The sequence below is a fragment of the Sorex fumeus genome, unplaced genomic scaffold (genome assembly GCF_029834395.1).
Source record: "Sorex fumeus unplaced genomic scaffold, SorFum_2.1 ptg000019l, whole genome shotgun sequence".
In the NCBI taxonomy this organism is placed as follows: Eukaryota; Metazoa; Chordata; class Mammalia; order Eulipotyphla; family Soricidae; genus Sorex; species Sorex fumeus.
Genome location: NW_026606076.1, coordinates 37,723,432 through 37,743,690, shown reverse-complemented (window position 1 = coordinate 37,743,690; position 20,259 = coordinate 37,723,432). Strand labels below are relative to the sequence as shown.

The window sequence follows — 20,259 nt, the reverse complement described above, 5'->3', positions numbered from 1 at the left end:
AGGGCCCCTGACCACAGGCCACACCAGTTCCCCCTTTCCGGCAGTTGTTGGGGGCCTATGTGGACCACGGTCTGCAGATCTGCAGAGCCCGCCGGGACCCGCCAGCCTGCCATGGGTCAGGCTCTCCTGCTTCCAGCTCTCACTGCTGTCCTGATAGTGACCATGAAGCCCCCAGGTGAGGACCCCTGGACCCGCTACCCTATCCTCTCCTGGTAACCGAACCTGGGAAGGTTCCCCCCCTTTTTTTCTTTTTGGGTCACACCTGGCAATGCACAGGGGTTACTCCTGGCTCATGCACTCAGGAATTACTCCTGGCGGTGCTCGGGGGACCCTATGGGATGCTGGGGATCGAACTCGGGTCAGCCTCTTAGCTGTGCTCTCACTCTGACCCCCTGAGCAGGTATTTCCGGGATCTGATTGTTCCACCCTTGGGGCTGTGAACCTCCTCCTCCCGCCATGCACACGCTTCCCAGAAGCCTGTGAGAGGACCATGGGAGCTCTGAGAACTGTCTGCGTGGGCCGTGGGACCCCAGATATGCTCTGTGTGTCCCTGCTGAGAATCGAACCCGGGTCGGCCGCGTGCAAGGCAAATGCCCTCCCCGCTGTGCTATCGCTCCAGCCCCCAGGAAGGCCCCTTTACTCCCTCTCAGCACCATTCATCCGGGTGCCCCACCCAGGACCCCCATCCTGTACCCCCATACAATATCATCCACCTGGACAGCCCCTAGAATGCTGTGACCTGCTAGCCCACCCTGCTGTCCCCACCCCATTCCTCCTGATATTCCCAGGCTTCCCCCCAAGCCTGTCAGACCCCCATACACAGGCCCATCCCAGGACCTCACAGCCAGGAAGATGGGGCTCTCAACTGGGTGCCCCAGGAGACCGCCAGATCCCCAGAATCTCACGCTGCTCCCATCTGGCCTGAACCTCCTCAACCTCAGTTTGTGGGGGCCCCATGGAGCTCAGCTAACAGCTTAGCCAGGCCTGGCCCAGGTTCTCGGGGAGCCAGACCAGCCCCCCCGAAAGAACCTCCCGGCACTGACTTTGCGTCTCCCTCACTCACCCCATCACAACCCCCCTTCTTTCTGCTCTGCTTCTGCCTGCAGGCTGCTGGGGGGCTCGGATCATCGGGGGCCACGAGGTGACACCCCACTCTCGGCCCTACATGGCGTCGGTGCGCTTCCAGGCCCAGCATCACTGCGGGGGCTTCCTGCTGCGCGCCCGCTGGGTCCTCTCGGCTGCCCACTGCTTCCAGGACAGGTGAGGCCCCGCTGCCTGCCCCCCAGTCTGGAGGCGCCTGCACCCCACCCACCTCTGGTACCTCACCCACCTGGGGTACCAGCTCCCCACCCACCCAGGGGTACATGCACCCACCTCATGCACCCCCATCCCATCCACCCCTGCACCCTATCCCATTCACCTCCATAGACCCCTCCCTTGTATTACGTCACCTGTGACCTCTCCCCTCTGTGTACCCCACCCCATAGACTATGGGAGGGATGAACTCCACCGGCCAGCGTCCCAGAAGGGAGGACCAGATTCCAAAACGGTAGCACTGTAGCACTGTCCTCCCGTTGTTCATCGATTTGCTCGAGTGGGCACCAGTAACGCCTCCGTTGTGCGACTTGTTGTTACTGCGTCTGGCATATCGAATACGCCACGGGGAGCTTGCCAGGCTCTGCCGTGCAGGCGGGATACTCTGGGTAGCTTGCCGGGCTCTCCGAGAGGAATGGAGGAATCGAACCCGGGTTGGCCGAGTGCAAGGCAAACGCCCTACCCGCTGTGCTATTGCTCCAGCCCAAAGCAAACAAACAAAAATTGACATAAAATTAAATTAAGCGGAGAGGGGCCCAAGAGATAGTACAGCAGGCAGGGCGCTTGCCTTGCACACAGCGGACCCACATTTGATCCCAGGTACCCCATATGATCCCCCCTCCAGCACTGCCAGGAGCGATCCCTGAGTGCAGAGCCAGAAGGAGCCCTGAGCACAGTCAGGTGTGACCCGAAACCAAAAATAAATGACTAAATGAGACCTGCGAGTAAAGGTCTCTGTTTTTTGTTTTTTTGAGGGGGCACACCTGCTGATGCTCAGGGGTTACTCCTGCCGGTGCTTGGGGAACCCTCTGGGTTGCCAGGATTATACCTGTGTTGGCCGCATGCATGACAGGCCCCCTCCCACTGTCCTAACGCTCCAGCTCCAAGGCCTTCTCCTTCCCTCCCTCCTTCCCTTCCACCTTCTCTCCCTCCCTCCTTCACTCTCTTCTTATCTTCCTTCCTTCCTTCTTTTCTTTAGTTCCTTCTTTCTTTATTTTTTTACTTCCTTTTTATCTTCCCTCTTTCTTTCTTTCTTTCTTTCTTTCTTTCTTTCTTTCTTTCTCTCCTTCCTTCCTTCCTTCCTTCCTTCCTTCCTTCCTTCCTTCCTCTCTCCCTTCCTGGTTTGGGCACACCCAAGGGTGCTCAGGTCCCAGGTCCCCACATGAAGTGCCGTCCATCCCCTCTGTCCCCCATTCTGATTTCTCTGGACCTCGGCTTCTTTTTATCAGCGCTAAACTTGTAACTTTGGGGTGAAAATTATCCTGCATAAATCTAATCATCTCTAGTCTTTTTTTTTTTCTTCTTTTTCTTCTTTTTGGGTCACACCCAGCATTGCACGGGGGTTATTCCTGGCTCATGCACTCAGGAATTACTCCTGGCGGTGCTTAGGGGATCATATGGGATGCTGGGAATTGAACGTGGGTCGGCCACATGCAAGGCTTTTGCCTGGCCCTACCCGCTGTGCTATTGCTCCAGCCTCTTATCTGCTGTCTTGCCTTTGGAGGTAGGGGACATGGGGATCCCCTGAATAGCCCTCTTTCTCAGAGGTGACATCAAGGCCCGTGCCGGGCAACGCTCAGCCCCTCCCTAACATACCCTTCCCCCCGTAGAGACCCCCGCACAGCCCTCGTGGTGCTGGGGGCCCATTCAGTGAGCGTCTCAGAACCCACCCAGCAGGTGTTTAGTGTCGCCAGGGTCATCCGGCACCCCGATTATCAGGCTGCCACGCACGCCAATGACATCTGTCTACTGCAGGTGAGCGAGGGGTGGGGGTGTGTGTGGGGGGGTGACACTGTCCCTTTAACCCACAAGTCAGTCACTGGGACCCCCAGCACCAAAGCATTGAGCTCATCTAGCCCTGTGGGCTGAATGTCACCAGCAATGGTCCCCCCCACAGCGGGTAAAGCATGTGCCTTGAATGTGGTGGACCTGGACTCCATTTCCGACGCCACATGGGGCTCCCAGCACGGTCAAGAGTGGGTCCTCAGTGCTGATGGCTTGGCCCAGGTGTCACTCCTGAGCACACAGCCAGGAGTCACCCCTGAGCACCACCAAAATAAAGTGTGACTGGGGACCAAGGAGCTCGCTCAAAGGGCCAGAGTGTACGATTTGCATGTCAGAGCCCCGAGTTTCATCCCCAACACCTCATGGTCCCCTGAATGCCAGCTTGAGTGTTCAGAAATAAAGCTTCTCGGGGCTGGAGCGATAGCACAGCGGGGAGGGCGTTTGTCTTGCACGTGGCTGACCCAGGTTCGATTCCCAGCATCCCATACGGTCCCCCGAGCACTGCCAGGAATAACTTCTGAGTGCATGAGCCAGGAGTAATCCCTGTGCATCGCCAGGTGTGACCCAAAAAGCAAATTAATAAATAATAAATAACAAATAAATAAAGCTACTCGTGGGTCAGAGAGATAGGATAGTAGGGAGGGCACTTGCCTGGCACACAGCCAATCCAGATTCAATCTCCAACACTCCATAGGGTTCCTTGAGTCCCACCAAGAGTTATTCCTGAGCCCAAAGCCAGGAATAAGCCCTGAGCACCTATGGAGGTGACTCCAAGACCAAAATTAAGAACTATATTTATTTTGGGGTCTGAGAGATTGTACAAAGGTTAAGACATTTGCTTTGGGGCTGGAGCGATAGCACAGCGGGTAGGGCATTCGCCTTGCACGTTGGCCAACCTGGGTTTAATTCCCAGCATCCCATATGGTCCCCCATGCACCACTAGGAGTAATTCCTGAGTGCATGAGCCAGGAGTAACCCCTGAGCATAGCTGGGTGTGACCCAAAATTTAAAAAAAAAAGACATTTGCTTTATCTTGCATTCCGACGAAATTCAATCTCCAGCATCGTTCAGGGTCCCCTAAACCCCAAACCCCACCAGGAGTAAGTCCTGAGCACATCTGGATGTGGCCCCCAAAATAAAAAAAAAAAAGGACGTTCTGGGGCTGGAGCAATAGTACAGTGGGTAGGGCATTTGCCTTGCACGCAGCCGACCCAGGTTCGATTCCCAGCATCCCATATGGTCCACTGAGCACCGCCAGGAGTGATTCCTGAGTGCAAAGCCAGGAGTAACCCCTGAGCATCGCCGTGTGTGACCCAAAAAGCAAAAGAGCAAAAAATAAATAAAATAAAATAAATAAATAAAAGAAGGTTGCCCATAGCTTATTTAAAAAAAAAAAAAGGAGGACATTCTGGGACCCCAGCAATAGTACAGCGGAGAGGGCATTTGCCTAGCAAGCACACAGCTGATCGAGGGTTCGATCACCGACATGCCATAGGGTCCCCTGAACCCACCAGGAGTGATCCCTGACTGCAGAGCCAGGAATAACTCCTGAACATCTCTGGGTGTGAACCTTAAAGACCAAAAAAAAAAAAAAAAAGGGAGGGGGGGGCAAGTAGGATCTTCTGAAAGACTAATTTCCAAAAGAAACCAGGTGGGGAAACTGAGGCAGGAGGGGGGAGGATGTTGAAGTCAGTTCCCTTTCTGCAGCTCAACAGCTCGGCCACCCTGGGCCGGGCAGTGGGGCTCCTGGGATTGCCCCGGAGAAGCAGCAGACCCCCGCAGCCCGGGACACAGTGCCACGTGGACGGCTGGGGCTACGTGACCGACTTCGAGGAGCCGCCGCCCGGGCTGATGGAGGCCGGGGTCCGCGTGCTGCGCCCCGACGCCTGCAACCGCTCCTGGACCGGCCAGCTGAGAGCCTCTATGCTGTGCGCCTCCAGCCCGGACCGCCGGCGGCGCGGCTTCTGCTCGGTGAGCCGCTCCCGGTGTGGGGGGACCCCAGCCAGGCCGAGTCTGAAGAATCAAGTTCCAGCTCGCCCGAGGCCAGAGGACTGACCACCCAGGGCAGGGCCAGGCCAGGTCTGCAGAGCTGCTGCTGTCGGGGCAACTCAGGGGCGCACGTTGGTGTGTTTATACCAGCAGTGGCCGGGAGGGGGCAGTAGCGGGTCTCTAGGAAGCGGCCACTGTTGTAAGACCGTCCGGTCAAGTTCCATCCCTGGCCCTGGGGGGAGAGAAATTACTTGGGGGTGGGGGTGGTAATGTCTTGCTCAGGCTGAGAGCACAAGGATTCTGAATTATAGATTTGGCGACTGGAGTGATAGGTCAGCGGGGAGGGTGTTTGCATTACACGGGGCCAACCAAAACAAAACAAGCACAAAAAAAAAAAAAACAAAAAACAGGGCCAGGGAGAACGTTTGCCTTGCACGCCGCCAACCTGGGTTCAATTCCCGCCATCCCATATGGTCCCCTGAGCACCGCCAGGAGTGATTCCCAAGTGCAGAGCCAGGAGTAACCCCTGAGCATCGCCGGGTGTGGCCCCAAAACCCAAAAAGAAAAAAGTTTTAAAAAAATTTAAAAAAAGGAAGAGAAGGAGGAGAAGGAGGGCTGGAGAGATTGTTCAGGATTGACTCTTACCTTGCTCTTGGCTGACCCCAGTTCAATTCCTGGCACTAAACAGAGGCCCTGAGCAGCACCAAGAAGGAATGCGAGGGTTCAGAGACCATCTCAGGGTGCAGTGTTCAGTTGTCTGAGTTGTGCATTGAACGGAACACCACCCTTTATTCTCTCTCCCACTTCCTTTCATTGCTTTGTTTTGGGGCCACACCCAGCAGTGCTCAGGGCTGAGCACACCCAGCAGTGCTCAGGGCTGGCTTTGCACTCAGGGATCACTCCTAGTAGTACTGGGGGACTCTGTGGGTGCTGGGGATTGAACCCAGGTCAGCCGCATGCAAGGCAAGAACCCTCCTCACTGTTCTATCATTCCACACCCCCCTCCCCCGACACATGCTTATCTGTGGTGCTGACTGGGGGAGTGAGTTGCACACAAATTGGTGCTTGTAAACTCAGCCATGGTGCTCGGTGAGGTTTTCACTCTTTTTTTTTTTTTGTCTCAGTGTTCACATACACATACTTCCTAGGGAGTTTTTCCCTGGGCCTCTAGTGGGACCAGAAATTGCTTGCAGCACTGGGGTTGACAGAGGGATTGCCATGATTGTGCTGGAAGCATGTGGGACGCTGGGGATTTGGACTCATAACCGTATGCTTGAGAGGCAGGGATGTGCTGTTCTTCCAGGCTCCCCTCTGTTGGTTTGCAGCGTCTGGGAGAGAGCAGTACTTGGTCCTTCTTTTTTTTTTTTTTTTTTTTTTTTTTACTTTTTGAGTCACGGGGCTGGAGCAATAGCACAGCGGTAGGGCGTTTGCCTTGCACACAGCCAATATGGCTGACCAGGGTTCGATTCCTCCACCCCTCTCGGAGAGCCCGGCAAGCTACTGAGAGTAACTCGCCCGCACGGCAAAGCCTGGCAAGCTCCCCGTGACGTATTCGCTATGCCAAACACAGTAACAAGTGTCACAATGGAGACATTACTGGGCCCGCTCGAGCAAATCGATGAACAACGGGAGGACCGTGACCGTGACCGTTTTTGAGTCACATCCAGTGATGCACGGGGGTTACTCCTGGCTCATGCACTCAGGAATTACTCCTGGAAGTGTTTGGGGGATCATATGAGATGCCAGGGATCCAGCCCACGTTGACCTCATGCAAGGCAAATGCCCCACCCGCTGTATTATCACTCTGGCCCCAGTAACTGATCTTTTTTTTTTTTTTGGTCATACCTAGTGATGCATAGGGGTTACGCCTGGCTCTGCATTCAGGAATTACTCCTGGCGGTGCTCAGGGGACCATATGGGATGGCGGGAATTGAACCCAGGTTGGCGGCGTGCAAGGCAAATGCCCTATCTGCTGTGCTATCGCTCCAGCCCCCCAGTAACTGGTCTTGAGGCTAAGCAAAGAGGCTAGAAAGCAGATCAAGCCTTTTTTGAAATGTTTTATTTTATTTTTATAAAGTCATTCACAATAATTCTTTGCATTCAATATTCCAACACCAATCCCACCACGAACATTTTTATTTATTTATTTTAAGTCTGCATTTTTGTTTCTGTTTTTGTGAGTGTGTTGCTTTGTTTTGTTTTGTTTTCTTGCTTTTTGGGTCACACCCGATGATGCTCAGGGGTTACTCCTGGCTCTGCACTCAGGAATCACTCTTGGCGGTGCTTGGGGGACCATATGGGATGCTGGGAATCGAACCCGGGTCGGCCGCGTGGAAGGCAAACACCCTCTCCGCTGTGCTATCACTCCAGCCCCATTGTGAATGTATTTTGGGCCACACTTGAGGCGGTGAAGGACCCACTTCTGGCTCTGCTCTTAGGGATCACTGCTGGTAGAGCTCAGGGACCATATGTGATGTCGGGAATTGAACCTGGGCCGGCTGCTTGCAAGGCAAGTGCACTGCTCCAGCCCCAGATCCAACTTTTTTTTTTTTTCCCTGAACTGTGAGGAGTGAGTTTGTGTGTTTGGAGGCAGCTGGGCAGACAGATAAATCCTGAGCATCTAGAGTTTAGTCTGTGCAGCAGAAGCGCTAGGGAGCCCTGGAGACTTCTGAGTTGGGAAGGTCCATATTATAGCAGCTTCTTCTTCTTTTTTTTTTGGGGGGGGGTCACAACCACCTACACTCAGGGGTTACTCCTGGCTCTGCACTCAGGAATTACTCCTGGCACTGCTTGGGGGACCATATGGGATGCCGGGGATTGAACCGGGATCTTCCACATGCAAGGCAAATGCCCTGCCCGCTGTGCTGTCGCTCCGGCCCCCATCTAGCAGCTTCTTTAGGGAAACTGCCCTCCGGAGAGGGACTGCCCTGATTAACCCCTTCCTGCATTCCCTCCAGGGAGATTCCGGTGGGCCCCTCGTGTGCAGGAACCGTGCCCAAGGTATCGTGTCCTTCTCCGGACTCTGGTGCGGCGATCCCAAGAAGCCTGATGTGTACACGCAGGTGTCGGCCTTTGTGACCTGGATCTGGGATGTGGTTCGGAGGGGCGCATGAGGCTGCCAGCCAAACTCAGGGTACAGGAAGTTGGGCTTCTGTTGATCAACTTGGCTGGCACACCCATGAGATGCAAATAATCCGGTTTAGACAATTCCACAGCTTGGGCAGGGCTTGACTGCTCCCAACCCCTAGGAAGCCTGGTGTGCGTGTGTGTGTGTGTGTGTGTGTTTGTGAGTGTGTGCGTGTGCATGTATATATGTGTGTGTGTGTGTGTAGCAGGGCACACAATAATAAAATTGACCAAATAAAATGAACCTAAAGGACCCAGTGAAGTGACGAATCAGAGTTGGCGATCAACTTGCTCACATTCTTCTGCGCTCCGCCCCCGCGTGGGAAGGGGTCCAGCGGGTCAGGACACACTCAGGATCTCATAAAACACCCTGTGTAGACGCAAACACATCACACTTTTTTTTGCCTGTTTTCGGAGCCCCGCGTCCAGTTAACCACACCCCCTAGGTTGGAGAAGGCGTGGTCAGAAGAAGGGGGTGGGGTCTCAGGTGCGCTCTCTGATTGGCCAAGCTCCGAGTGGGCGTGGCCACAGCGGATGACCTTTATTTTGTACCCAATCTGTCTGCCCCCGGCCTCTTGTTCTGAAACCCTGAAGCTAGGGTTTCTTGGTGCTACCGTTGGCCATCTGGACCCCATAAGTGCCCTGAACTTCTTTCTCCTCTCCTGACTGCTGCCTAATGTCCAAAGGCCGGCGGCGGTAGCCTGAAGCACATACACCCACATTTGTACCCCTGGGGTGCTTAGAGCCCCCCACTCACCAACCGCCCTCACAGCATCCAAGCTACAGAATAGTCACCCGACAAAGAGAGACTCGGGGAGAGACAGACAGGTAGACACCCCAAAGAGGTATTTTGAAATGTCTTTATTTTTTTGGTGAGGCAGGACCCCAGGCTAGGGGTGAGGTGACTTGTTTGGGGAGGGGAAACTTTGAAGATTTTCCCCCTCTTAAGGCACTTTTCTGAATATCATAGGTAAGGCACTGTTTTGTTTTGTTTGGGCAGTGTGGCCCTGCCCAGGGCTCACTCCTGGACAGGGCGCCGGGGACTCTATGCGGAGCTGGGGATTGAACCTGGGTCAGCCATCTGCAAAGCAAGCACCCTCCCCCCACCCCTGTGCTAAGGCTCCAGTTCCAATGTAAGGCACTTTTTGGAGTCTGGGAATGGGTAACACTGTCGCTGTTATTCCCCTCAGCCCAAACTCTGGGGAACTGGGTCCCTCCCCCACATGGCCCTCAAATCTGGATGGGCCTCTGTTCTGCACACAGGCTGAACACTGAAACATGACTGGGGCTGGCATCCTGAGCCGGGATGGAGGGTGAGGCGGATTCTGGGTGCTGAATCTAGAGGGGGCAAGGACTAGGGGCTGCTTGAGACCAAAGGGTCCTGTGTCTGGATGTCACCTGGGGACGGGCGGCAAGGCAATCATTCAGTTTCCACTCAGTTGGGTCCTAGTGCCCACACCCAGCCCCCACGCCAGTGGGTGAGTCATGAGTGGGCAGGACTGGTGGGCAGACAGCTACTGACTGGCCCCTATTCATCCAGGCTGGGTCATGTGACACAGCTGGCACCCCCAAATGAGGAAACAAGCTGGTTATCTCTAGGGGGCCTTTGGGGGGGAAATAGAGGCAACCTGGAGTTTTGGGCTGGCAGGGGGGCAGTTTTCTAGGCTTATGAGGGTGTGCTCTGAGACTCATCCAGGCTGAGTGCCCCCGTCAGCCCCTGGCCTATATCCAAGGTCCCTGTTCTAGAGGCATCTTCATCGATGAATCTGGAGGGGGCCCCCAGTTCTTGGCAGTTAATAGGGAGACGAGTGGAATTTTCCAGGGTTCCTGGATATCAGGCTCACTGCTCACCGCTCTATTCCCCAACCCCCGCGACGGAAATCCTTCCAAGATAACCCCAAGTTCTCTGGGTCCAGATTTTAGGGACGTGTCCGTGGGACATAAATTAGACTCTGCTGTGGCAATAAATAAAACCAGGAGATCTGGAACGCCAGGGCGGCCCCGGAGCTCACACGAAATTCTCCTCTTCCTCCGACTCGGTATCCGGCCGTTCAGGGGTGCCTGCAAGAGCAGGAGGGACAAGAATAGATGTTGAGGGAAGGGGACGGGAGAGAGCCACGGGGCTGGATCACCCGCGGCTGTCCAACCCACCCCATTGCCATTCACCCCTCCGCTCCCCCACCGCGCACCTGCGCAGCTGCCTGGATGGCGCACGCCAATGGAGCGGCCGAGAAAGCACGTGGCCTGGCGGAGGTGGCAGGAAGACAGGTAGGTGACGTTGTTGTTGCCACAGAGCTCCTGGCCAGGACTGGCGGGCGCAGGGCAGGGCGCTGAGCGACACACTACGCAGTGGGCGCTGCCCGTCTGGTCCACCACGCAGGACTGTGGTCGCTGACACACGACCTGTGCGCAGGATTCTGAGGGTGGCAGGGTGGAGGGTCAGACCACACCCACTCCTCCACGCCCCGCCCACCGCTGCAAGCCCCACCCACTGCTCTATGCCCCGCCCCACAAGCCAAACTTCACCCACTAGCCTAAATCCCCGCCCACCGGGCAAGCCCCACCCACTGCTCTACGCCCCGCCCACCGAGCAAGCCCCACCCACTGCTCTATGCCCCGCCCCACAAGCCAAACTTCACCCACTAGCCCAAATCCCCGCCCACCGCACAAGCCCCACCCACTGCTCTACGCCCCGCCCCACAAGCCAAACTCCACCCACTGGTCCAAAGCCCCGCCCACCACTTGACAGCCACTTTCAAGTCCCACCCCAGTTTCAACCTCCAACTTCACCGGTCCAATTCTGATCCCGCCCACCCCTTCCCGCTCCAGTTTCACCCACCAGCTCCAAGTTCCCCAGTTACCACCTCCAGTCTTTAAGTTCACCTTCGCTTCCAGTGCACTCAAGCCTCCCCCCAGCTCCATCCACATCCTCACCTCCAACCCAACCCCAAGAAGCCTGATCCCAGGGGCTGGAGTGATAGTACAGCGGGTAGGGCGTTTGCCTTGCATGCGGCTGATCCGGGTTCGATTTCCAGCATCCCATATGGTCCCCTGAGCACCGCCAGGAGTAATTCCTGAGTGCATGAGCCAGGAGTACCCCGTGCATTGCCAGGTGTGACCCAAAAAGCAAAGCAAAGAAACCTGGTCCCATTACAACTTTATTTATTTGTGGTTTTGAAGCCACACCCAGAGGGGTACTCAGGGGCTTCCTCCTGGCACCGCACTCGGGATCACTCCTAGTGGTGTGGGAGGGGATCATATGGGATGCCAAGGACTGCAGCAAGGGAAGCGCCTTTTACAGCTGTCCTGTCCCTACAGAGCCCTAGTCCAATTTTTTTTTTTTTTTTGCTTTTTGGGTCACACCCGGCAATGCACAGGGGTTACTCCTGGCTCTGCACTCAGGAGTTACTCCTGGCGGTGCTCAGGGGACTATATGGGATGCTGGGAATCGAACCCGGGTTGGCCGCGTGCAAGGCAAATGCCCTACCCGCTGTGTTAACGCTCCAGCCCCAATTTTTATCATTTTCGTTTTGTTTTGTGAGACCGTCCCGAAGGTGCTCAAGGCTTCTTTCTGACTCTGTGCTCAGAGAGTGATTATTCCTGCTGGGTCAGGGGAACCATATGGGGTACTGGGAATAGAATTCTGGTCAGCTAACTGCAAGGGAAACCCACTATCCACTGTATTATTTCTCTGCACCTCCCCTCCCATTCTATTTTGCTTTTGATTTTTGGGATCCAAACCGGCTGTGCTCGAGGATTACTCCTGGCTCTGAGTTCAGGGATCACTCCTGGTGGGATTTGAAGGATCCTATGAGATAGTGGGAATCTAACGCTGGTCAGCCTCCTACAAGCCAAGGGCCCTATCCCCTGTACTTCCTCTCCAGCCCTCCCATTCTTTTTAAACACAAGCTTCACCTCTCTGAGCCCCCACAATTCGCTCCAGCCACGTCCCCGCCCCCTCCAGACCACAATTCCTTTCCACTCTCAAATCCAGTCTCTACTGCACCATAAGCCTCACCCATCCTTATCTCTCACCCCTTGTGAACTCCAGAATTCCCCACAATTAGAAAATTACCAGTCTACTTTTCCTCCTTCCTAGCCCACAAAAGATTCTTTTCAATCCACCCCACCTACACCTACAAAAGACCGTTGTCCAATCCGCATCTGAGCCAGGAAGTCCCGCCTTTTATGTCAAAGGCCTGTTTTCACGTTTTCTGTGCACTAACCCTAGTCTCTCTCTTTTTCTTTTTTTGGTTTTTGGGGTCACCCCCGGAGGGGCTCAGGGCTGATTTCTGGCTCTGTGATCAGGGATCACTCCTAGAGGGGCTAAGAGGATCCGATGGAATGCCGGGGACCAAACTCAGGGCGGCAGCTTGAAAGGCAATCGATTCACCTTTAGTACTATCTAAAGGTAAAAGATAAAGGCCCTCCCGTTGGTCGTCGATTTGCTCGAGCGGGCCCAGTAACGTCTCCATTGGAGACTTTGTTGTTACTGTGTCTGGCATATCGAATACTCTCGGTAGCTTGCCGGGCTCTCCGAGAGGGGCGGAGGAATCGAACTCGGGTCGGCCATGTTGGCCGCTTGTAAGGCGAACGCCCTACCGCTGTGCTATCGCTCTGGGTCCCTCAATTTACCCTCCCACGAACCCCCGCCCCGCCTCTGCTTCCCATGAAGCCCCGCCCCATAGTGGGGCTTGACCAATACTAGACGCGCAGGTGACTCCACCCACTCACAGTCCCCGCCTTTCACCTGACTCCGCCCCACGCTGCTTAGCAGCGAACCTGGTTCCTGACTCGCTGGTTCGGGGAAGCCCCGCCCCTGTCTCGAGCCCCGCCCCCACCAGCCCTGGCCCCGCCCCACTCCCCCCAGCATGCAGCTGCAACCCTGGTTCTTGATAGGTTGAGCCAGATAGCCCCGCCCCAAAGGCCCCGCCCCTCCCGCTAGCCCCACCCTCCGGCCCCGCCCCACGTACTGCGGCAGCGGCCCCGGTACATGACACGCAGGTCCGGGTGGCCTCGGCAGCGCGCGGCGCGCAGCTCGCACTCGTCGCGGTAGGTGGCGCCGTCGGAGCCGCAGACCTGCAGGCGCGACTGGAGCCCCGCGCAGTCGGGCGCGCACTCGCAGCGGGGGCGGCCCCCCAGCATGCGGCAGGCCTTGCCCGGGCCGCACTCCACGCCGTCGCACGACTCTGCGGACACAGGACGCGCGTGTGGGCCACCGGTTTCCAAGGGTGGACGCGGGGGAGGGGCGGTCCAGCCTTAGCATCCAGGACCCCCCACTCGCCCCCGCCCCCGTCCTGGATCGAGGGTCTGTCTGGTCCGGGGCGCACGGGGGGGGGGGGTGCGGGAGGATGGCAGGGGGGGGCTTGCTCGGAATCTGTTTGGTTTTTTTCTTTTGCGGGGGTGGGGGGCGTTGGGGTGTGATTCCCGGAACCCCCGGGAGTCAAGTCGAGTCTGCGCGGGGCCTGGGCTCTGCGTGCCGGTGGCGGGAGGGGCTCAGGCAGGAATCTCCGGCCTCCAGTCCCTGGCCCTGCTCTGGTCCGCAGCTGGTCCTCGGGCTCTGGCTCGGTCCATCTCTGATTTACGCGTGTTTGGGGGAAGGCTGAGTCAGCCCGGGGATGGGGTGGGAGGGAGGGGTAAGGGACTGCTGGGGTCCACCCAGCCAGGCGCGGGTCTGGGGCATCTTTCCCGAGGCTGCCAGGACCTCCCTGGAGAAGGCACTGGGGATGGAGGGGGCTGCCTTGGTCCCCAGCCCTCCGATCTGGGGGATCTTCCCACCCACTTTGCCCTTCCCATTGGGTCTCTCTCAGGTGGGAAAACAGAGCTGGCTGGGGGAAGACCCCTTGTGAGGGGTCCCTGCCTCACTCAGGCCAGGCCCTGTGCATTCATATTTTTTTTTGCTTTTTGGGTCACACCCGGCAATGCCCGGGGGTTATTCCTGGCTCTGCACTCAGGAATCACTCCTCATGGTGCTCAGGGGACCATGTGGGATGCTGGGAATCGAACCCAGGTTGGCCGTGTGCAAGGCAAACAAACGCCCTACCTGCTGTGCTATTGCTCCAGCCCCAGGCCCCTGTCCATTCAGATCAGAACCAACCCCCCACCCCACCCCCCTCTTCATCCATCCCCGGTGCTTTCCCCAAGGGTGCATCACAGCTGTGAGTGGAGAAAAATGTGGAAAAAGAAAAAAATTCCAAGCCAGGCCCAGATGGGAAACTCCCCCCACCTCCAGTTTTGCTGCTTGAAGGGGGATCTGCTTCTTGAGTTTACTGCCCGGCCTCAGTTTCCCCGGGTGGAAAGGACAACTTCCCCCAGGGAGGGAGATGTTCCTAAGAGCATGTTCGTGTTACCCATTAGCTGGCCGTCTGCCCCGCCCCCCTGCCCCCCACCCCACCCTGGCCCATTACCCTGCTGGGACATGTGGGCCGCACCTGGGTAACTCCCACACATGCACCCACAAGCACATCCGGAAACCGTCTTGGGTGGCTTATGTGCAAATAGGAACGGAAGTGGGGGGGGCGCACTGAGTTCCCACCCAAGGCCAGATGAGGTGTGTGTGTGTGTGTGTGTCTGTGTGTGTGTGTCTGTATGTCTGTGTATATGAGTGTGCTCTTGGATGTTCGAGGTTGGGGTTGGGGACAACTTGTCTATATGTGCTGCCAGAAACCAAGACCCCCAGGCTAGATGGATTTGGCATTTTTTACCTCCCAGAGGCCAGAGGGGCTTGGGGGGGGGGGCACCGACCTGCTCACCTGCGGGGATCCCATTCGGGATAAAATTCCCCATGCCTTGACCACGTGGTGAACTCCTACACATCCCTCAACACCCTAGCTCCAATGCCCGCCTCTTTGAATCATGTTCTGGTGCTCCCTGACTCAGCTCCTGCATATTCAGTCCTGACTGGGAGGACTTGGGAGAGCCCATCTTCTCTTCTACCACCCTCTCCCACCCCCCAGGGCAGAGATGACACCTCCATTCATTCACCGTGTTAGCCCTCAAGGTGCTGCTAGTCTGAAGGAGGATACACATTTCTCAACAGGGAGCCAGAGTCCTGAAACCCGGGGGCTAGAGGGCAAATAAGGACAGCTGGGAACACTGATTGTGGGGGTCACAACCAGAAAGACTGGGTGGAAAAACATCCAGGAAATTGGCTGGGAGCCCAAATGTTCTACCAGTCAGGGTTCAGGGCTCCCCTAAACCCCCATCAGGGCTCTCCTACACCCCCACTCCTTCCCCTTCTTGGAGGCTGAGGTCCTTCCCACAGCTGCTGGTGGCAGAGACCTATGCCCCCACCCTTGCCCCAGACCCCCAGACGGGGGCAATCCACTAACACCCCCTACCCCCTTACCTTTGCAGGGGAGGCAGTGAACCAACCCCAGGAAGCCCAGGAGACTGATCTTGTTCCCGGGATGCGTAAAGTTGGACCAGGCGGTGTCCACGTTGCCGGACGCGCAGCACTCGGCCTGACTGATGTCTGTCTTCAGCACCAGGCTGCACGTGGCCTCACGGCCTTGCTGGAGCCAGCACACACCACCTGAGGGGTGACGCGGGCAGTTCCTAGGGAGCCTACCTGGGCCAAGGCCTTCCCTTCCCTCAGCCCAACCCTCCTCCTGAAGGATGCATACGAATGGTTCTCACTGATGACAGAGGGGCGGAGCACGCAACAGGACTGCAGCAAAGAGGGCTCTTGCCTTGCACGCGACTGACCCGAGTTCGGTTCCCCTTATCCCATAGTTCTCCTGAGCCCACCAGGAGAGATCCCTGAGTGCAGAGCCAGGAGTCAGCCCTGAGCTTCGCCAGGTGTGTCCCCAAAGCAAAAAACAACGACAGGGGCTGGAGCGATAGCACAGCGGGTAGGGTGTTTGCCTTGCACGCGGCTGACCCAGGTTCGATTCCCAACATCCCATAGCGTCCCCCAAGCACCACCAGGAGTAATTCCTGAGTGCAAAGCCAGGAGTAACCCCTGTGCATCGCCGGGTGTGACCCAAAAAAGCCAAAATAATAATAATAATAATAATAATAGTACCACATGACACCCCCCCCCAACCTGGGACAGACCTAAACAGGTTGTGCTTTCTCAAGTTCTTTTGGGGACCCCACCTTTCTGGATTGTTGTGTTTTGGGGCCACACCTGGCAATGCTCAGGGGTTACTCCTGGCTCTTCACTCAAATCACTCCTGGAGGTGCTCCAGGGACTCTATGGGGTGCCGAGGATCGAACCCGGGTCAGCCGTGTGCAAGGTAAGAGTCCTCCCCAATGTACTATGGTTCCGGCCCCAGGGATCTCTCCTTTCTAAACACCCACTGGCCCCCACCAACACCCCCAGTTTGTGACACTCTGACTTGCTCCACCTCCACAACCCCCCCCACGCACACACTGTCTGTACACATGTGTGCACACATGCACACACACACACACAACACACACATACACTTTGGCTTCTTTTCCTTTTCGATTTTGAGTCACATCCAGCTGTGCTCAGGGCTGACTCCTGTGACTCAGGGGACCCTAAGGGGTGCCGGGGTTCGAACCCGGGTCAGCTGCGTGCAAGGCGAGAGCCCTCCCTGCTGTCTCTCCCATGGCTTGGGCCCCCCTGGGGCTGGCTCCCCACCTGACCACAGGCACTGCGGAGCGTTCAGGGCACAGAGTTGCTGGGGCCCTGGGAGCTGCCCGCCTCTGCCCTGTCTAGACAGCACCCGAGGGCACGCGAACCCCGCTGCCTGGCAGCCCCCCCCCTTCGCCCCGCCGCCTCTTACTCACTCCAACTTGGGAACATTCCCCTGCCATGAGCTCACCGTCTCCCCGGGGACGCGGCCTTCGGGGAGGGGGCTCGCTCTCCCCTTGGTGCAAAGCTGGGTGGGGGGCCCAGGGGGGCGAAGCAAGAGGACCCCCTATTTCTTCGCCTTTAACTGGGGCGCCGGGATGGCCCTGGGAGCACCCTCTGGTTCCCTCACCCTGTGCCCTGCGCCTGCCATCAGGAGGCCCAGCGCCGGGGACCCGGGGCCTCGGCACTCCATCTTCTAAAAGGAGAAACTGAGGCAATCCCTGGTGCGCCCCGCCCAAGGGGTGAGTGGCGGCTCCCCAAGACTTTTCTGGTGTGGGTGCAGCCACCCAGAGGGTTGGGGGTTCAAATCCTGGCTTCGCCGCTAGCAGACCCAGCACCCCGTGCCTCAGTTTCCCCAGCTGGAAACTAGCAAGGTGAGCGTCTGCATCCCCCCACCCCCTGGGTGGGTGGGATTCAGGGCCCCCCTCGGGCTGTCGGCTGCCTGGGGCTGGGGGCCGGCGGCAGACACCGCCCCATCCTCTCTCCTGGCCACCAGCCTGACCTCCCGCTGACCCTCCGGGGTGGGGGCCCTCCGGACCCAGCCGCGCCCCCCAACCTACCCACCCCCTGGCCCGCATTCCGCGCCGGCCACGTGGGTGGCCCCGCCCTGCCCGCTCCTTCCGGCCGCCCCACTCACCGGGCGCGGGGTCTCCGGAGCCCACGGAGCCCACGAAGCCCACGGCCCAGGCCAGGGCCCCCCAGGGCAGCGGCCACAGCGGCGCCCCGGGACGCATGGCGCAGGCGGACGCGGCGGCGGGCAGGCGGGCGCAGGCCGGGCGCTCCCCTATAAAGTCCCGCTGGCCGCGGGCGGGCGGGGCGGCGGGCGGGGCGGCGGCGGCGGGCGGGGTCGGCGCTGAGCAGGGGCAGGGCCTGGCCCCAGGGCCGCCCCCGGGGGGTCCCCACCTGCAGGTCCCTGCAGGTACCCGGCCAGGTGTGGCTGGAGAGCAGGGGGGGCCCGGGTGGAAGTTCGGGGTCGCCCTTTGCATTTGGGGGCTCGTTACCCCCAAGAGCTAGCTGTGACCCCGGGGGGGGGGGGAGGGGGGAGGAGGGTGGTGTCCTCCAGTCGGGGGAACCAGGTGCAGGTTTGCCCGTGGCACCTGTGTGCCCGCGTGTGGCCCTGGCTGGGTTCGAGGTGGTGGGGTGTCGGGGCTGGAGCAATAGCACGGCGGGGAGGGCGTTTTTGCCTTGCACGCGGCGGACCCGGGTTCGATTCCCAGCATCCCATAGGGTCCCCCCCGGGGCACTGCCAGGAGTAAGTCCTGAGTGCAGGGCCAGGAGCAATCCCTGAGCATCGCGGGGTGTGACCCAAAGAGCAAAAAATAAAAGGTGGGTGTCAGCCAGGCCAACGGGGAAGGCGCCGGCCGACCCCGCAGCTGACCCAGGCTCCAGCCGGGACATCCTCTCTGGTCCCCTGAGCACCACCAGGCGTGATTCCTGAGTGCAGAGCCAGGAGCCAATCCTGAGCATCACCAGGTACAGTCCCCAAACATAAGATACCAGTCACCCCCAAGATATCCAGACAGGCGTAACCGTGCCCTGAATTTCCAACGCCCTTGTATGATGGCAGCCCCGGACACTTACGGGAACCCTCTGCCAACGAGGCCCCCAACCCCAGAATACACAATGCTGAACCTCTGAGCCTTGGAACTTTTGGGGGGGAAGGGCTTCTTTTGGGGCCACACCTGGCTGTGTGCTTAGGGCTTACTCCTGGCTCTGTGCTCAGGGATCACTCCTGGCAGGACTCCAAGTGTCTATATGGGATTCCAGGGATTGACCGCGGGTCAGCCACATGCATGCCCGGCACCCTCCTCACTGTGCTATTGCTCCCAGCAGGTTTCTCCTTTGGCTTGAAACTGGTTCCTCAGTTTCTCAGTCCTCAGCTGCTCTGAAAAATCCCTAACCCCTGAGCAGGACTAAGCCCTGAGCACTGCCGGGGTGACCCATAAAGCCAACAGAAAAAATATATTAAAATTAAAAATGAGGGGCTGGGGGCTGGAGTGATAGCACAGCGGGTAGGGCGTTTGCCTTGCACACGGCCGACCAGGGTTCGATTCCCAGCATCCCATATGGTCCTCCAAGCACGGCCAGGAGTAATTCTTGAGTGCATGAACCAGGAGTAACCCCTGTGCATCGCTGGGTGTGACCAAAAAAGCAAAACAAAGAAAAAAAAAAGAGGGGCTGGAGAGATTGCACAGCGGGTAGGGCATTTGCCTTGCACGCGGCCAACACAGGTTCGATTCTCAGCATCATATAAGGTCCCCTGAGCACTGCCAGGAGTAAGCCCTGAGCATTGCCAGGTGTGACCCACCCCGACAAAAGACAGGAAAAAAAAAGTTTGTGAGACGTCTTAGGGCTGGAGCGATAGCATAGTGGGTAGGGCATTTTCCTTGCATGCGGTCGACCCGGGTTCGATTCCCAGCACCCCATATGGTCCTCTGAGCACTGCCAGGAGTATGATGGCACATAGGGCAAAGCATCTCCGAGCTCCTGCCAGAAGCTCACCCCTGCTCTTTGCGGGAAGGGCTCTTGAGGGTCACAGTGCCCCAATGTTGCTTTTGCATTTTCAGGCCACAGGCCTCTCAGACAGCCCACACACACACACACACACACACACACACACACACACACACACTCCTGCCAGTGCATAGCAAGGACAGCAATGGAACACAGCTGCAAAGAAAGATTGGGGTTCAGGCTGGAGTGATAGCACAGCAGGTAGGGCATTTGTCTTGACGCGGCTGACCTGGGTTCGATTCCCAGCATCCCATATGGTCCCCTGAGCACCGCCAGGAGTAAGTCCTGAGTGCAGAGCCAGGAGTAACCCCTGTGCAATGCCGGGTGTGACCCAAAAAAGGAAAATATATATATATATATAGAAAGATTGGGGTTTTCAGAAGAATCCTATAGGATGAGGAGCAGGAGGAGAGAGGGTGCAGTGGCCCAAGTGCGGGCCTTTTATGCGTACCCCAAAACAAAAATGAGGAGCCAGAATGACAGGACAGCAGGGAAGGCGTTTGCCTTGCATGTGGCCGACCTGCCATCCCATGGGGTCCCCATCTCCTGCCAGGAATGATGCCTGAGTGCAGAGCCAGGGATTAGCCCTGGGTACCGCTGCCAGGTGGGGGCTGATTGCCTGTGCCCCAGACACCCCCATTCCTGCAGGCTCACAGTAGATGCAAAAGTGGGTGCCCTGCCCACCCTCCCGGCTCCTTCCCTCACTG

General features: G+C 57.7%; 2 protein-coding genes across 2 annotated transcripts; one reads left to right on the top strand and one right to left on the bottom strand.

Moving 5' to 3' along the window:
* The first annotated feature begins 111 nt into the window (after positions 1-111).
* On the top strand, positions 112-8,201 carry PRSS57 (serine protease 57). The gene is made up of 5 exons (XM_056112979.1): positions 112-175; positions 1,107-1,260; positions 2,925-3,069; positions 4,807-5,070; positions 8,046-8,201. The coding sequence occupies exons 1-5, from the start codon at positions 112-114 to the stop codon at positions 8,199-8,201; spliced, it is 783 nt and encodes a 260-aa protein (XP_055968954.1).
* An 869-nt stretch (positions 8,202-9,070) lies between these two features.
* Positions 9,071-17,847, bottom strand: FSTL3 (follistatin like 3). The gene is made up of 5 exons (XM_056112876.1): positions 17,676-17,847; positions 15,563-15,748; positions 13,188-13,403; positions 10,404-10,631; positions 9,071-10,275 (listed from the first exon to the last, which is right to left on the bottom strand). Exons 1-5 carry the CDS (start codon positions 17,770-17,772, stop codon positions 10,223-10,225), a joined length of 780 nt encoding a protein of 259 aa, XP_055968851.1. The 5' UTR covers positions 17,773-17,847; the 3' UTR covers positions 9,071-10,222.
* Between the last annotated feature and the right edge of the window lie 2,412 nt (positions 17,848-20,259).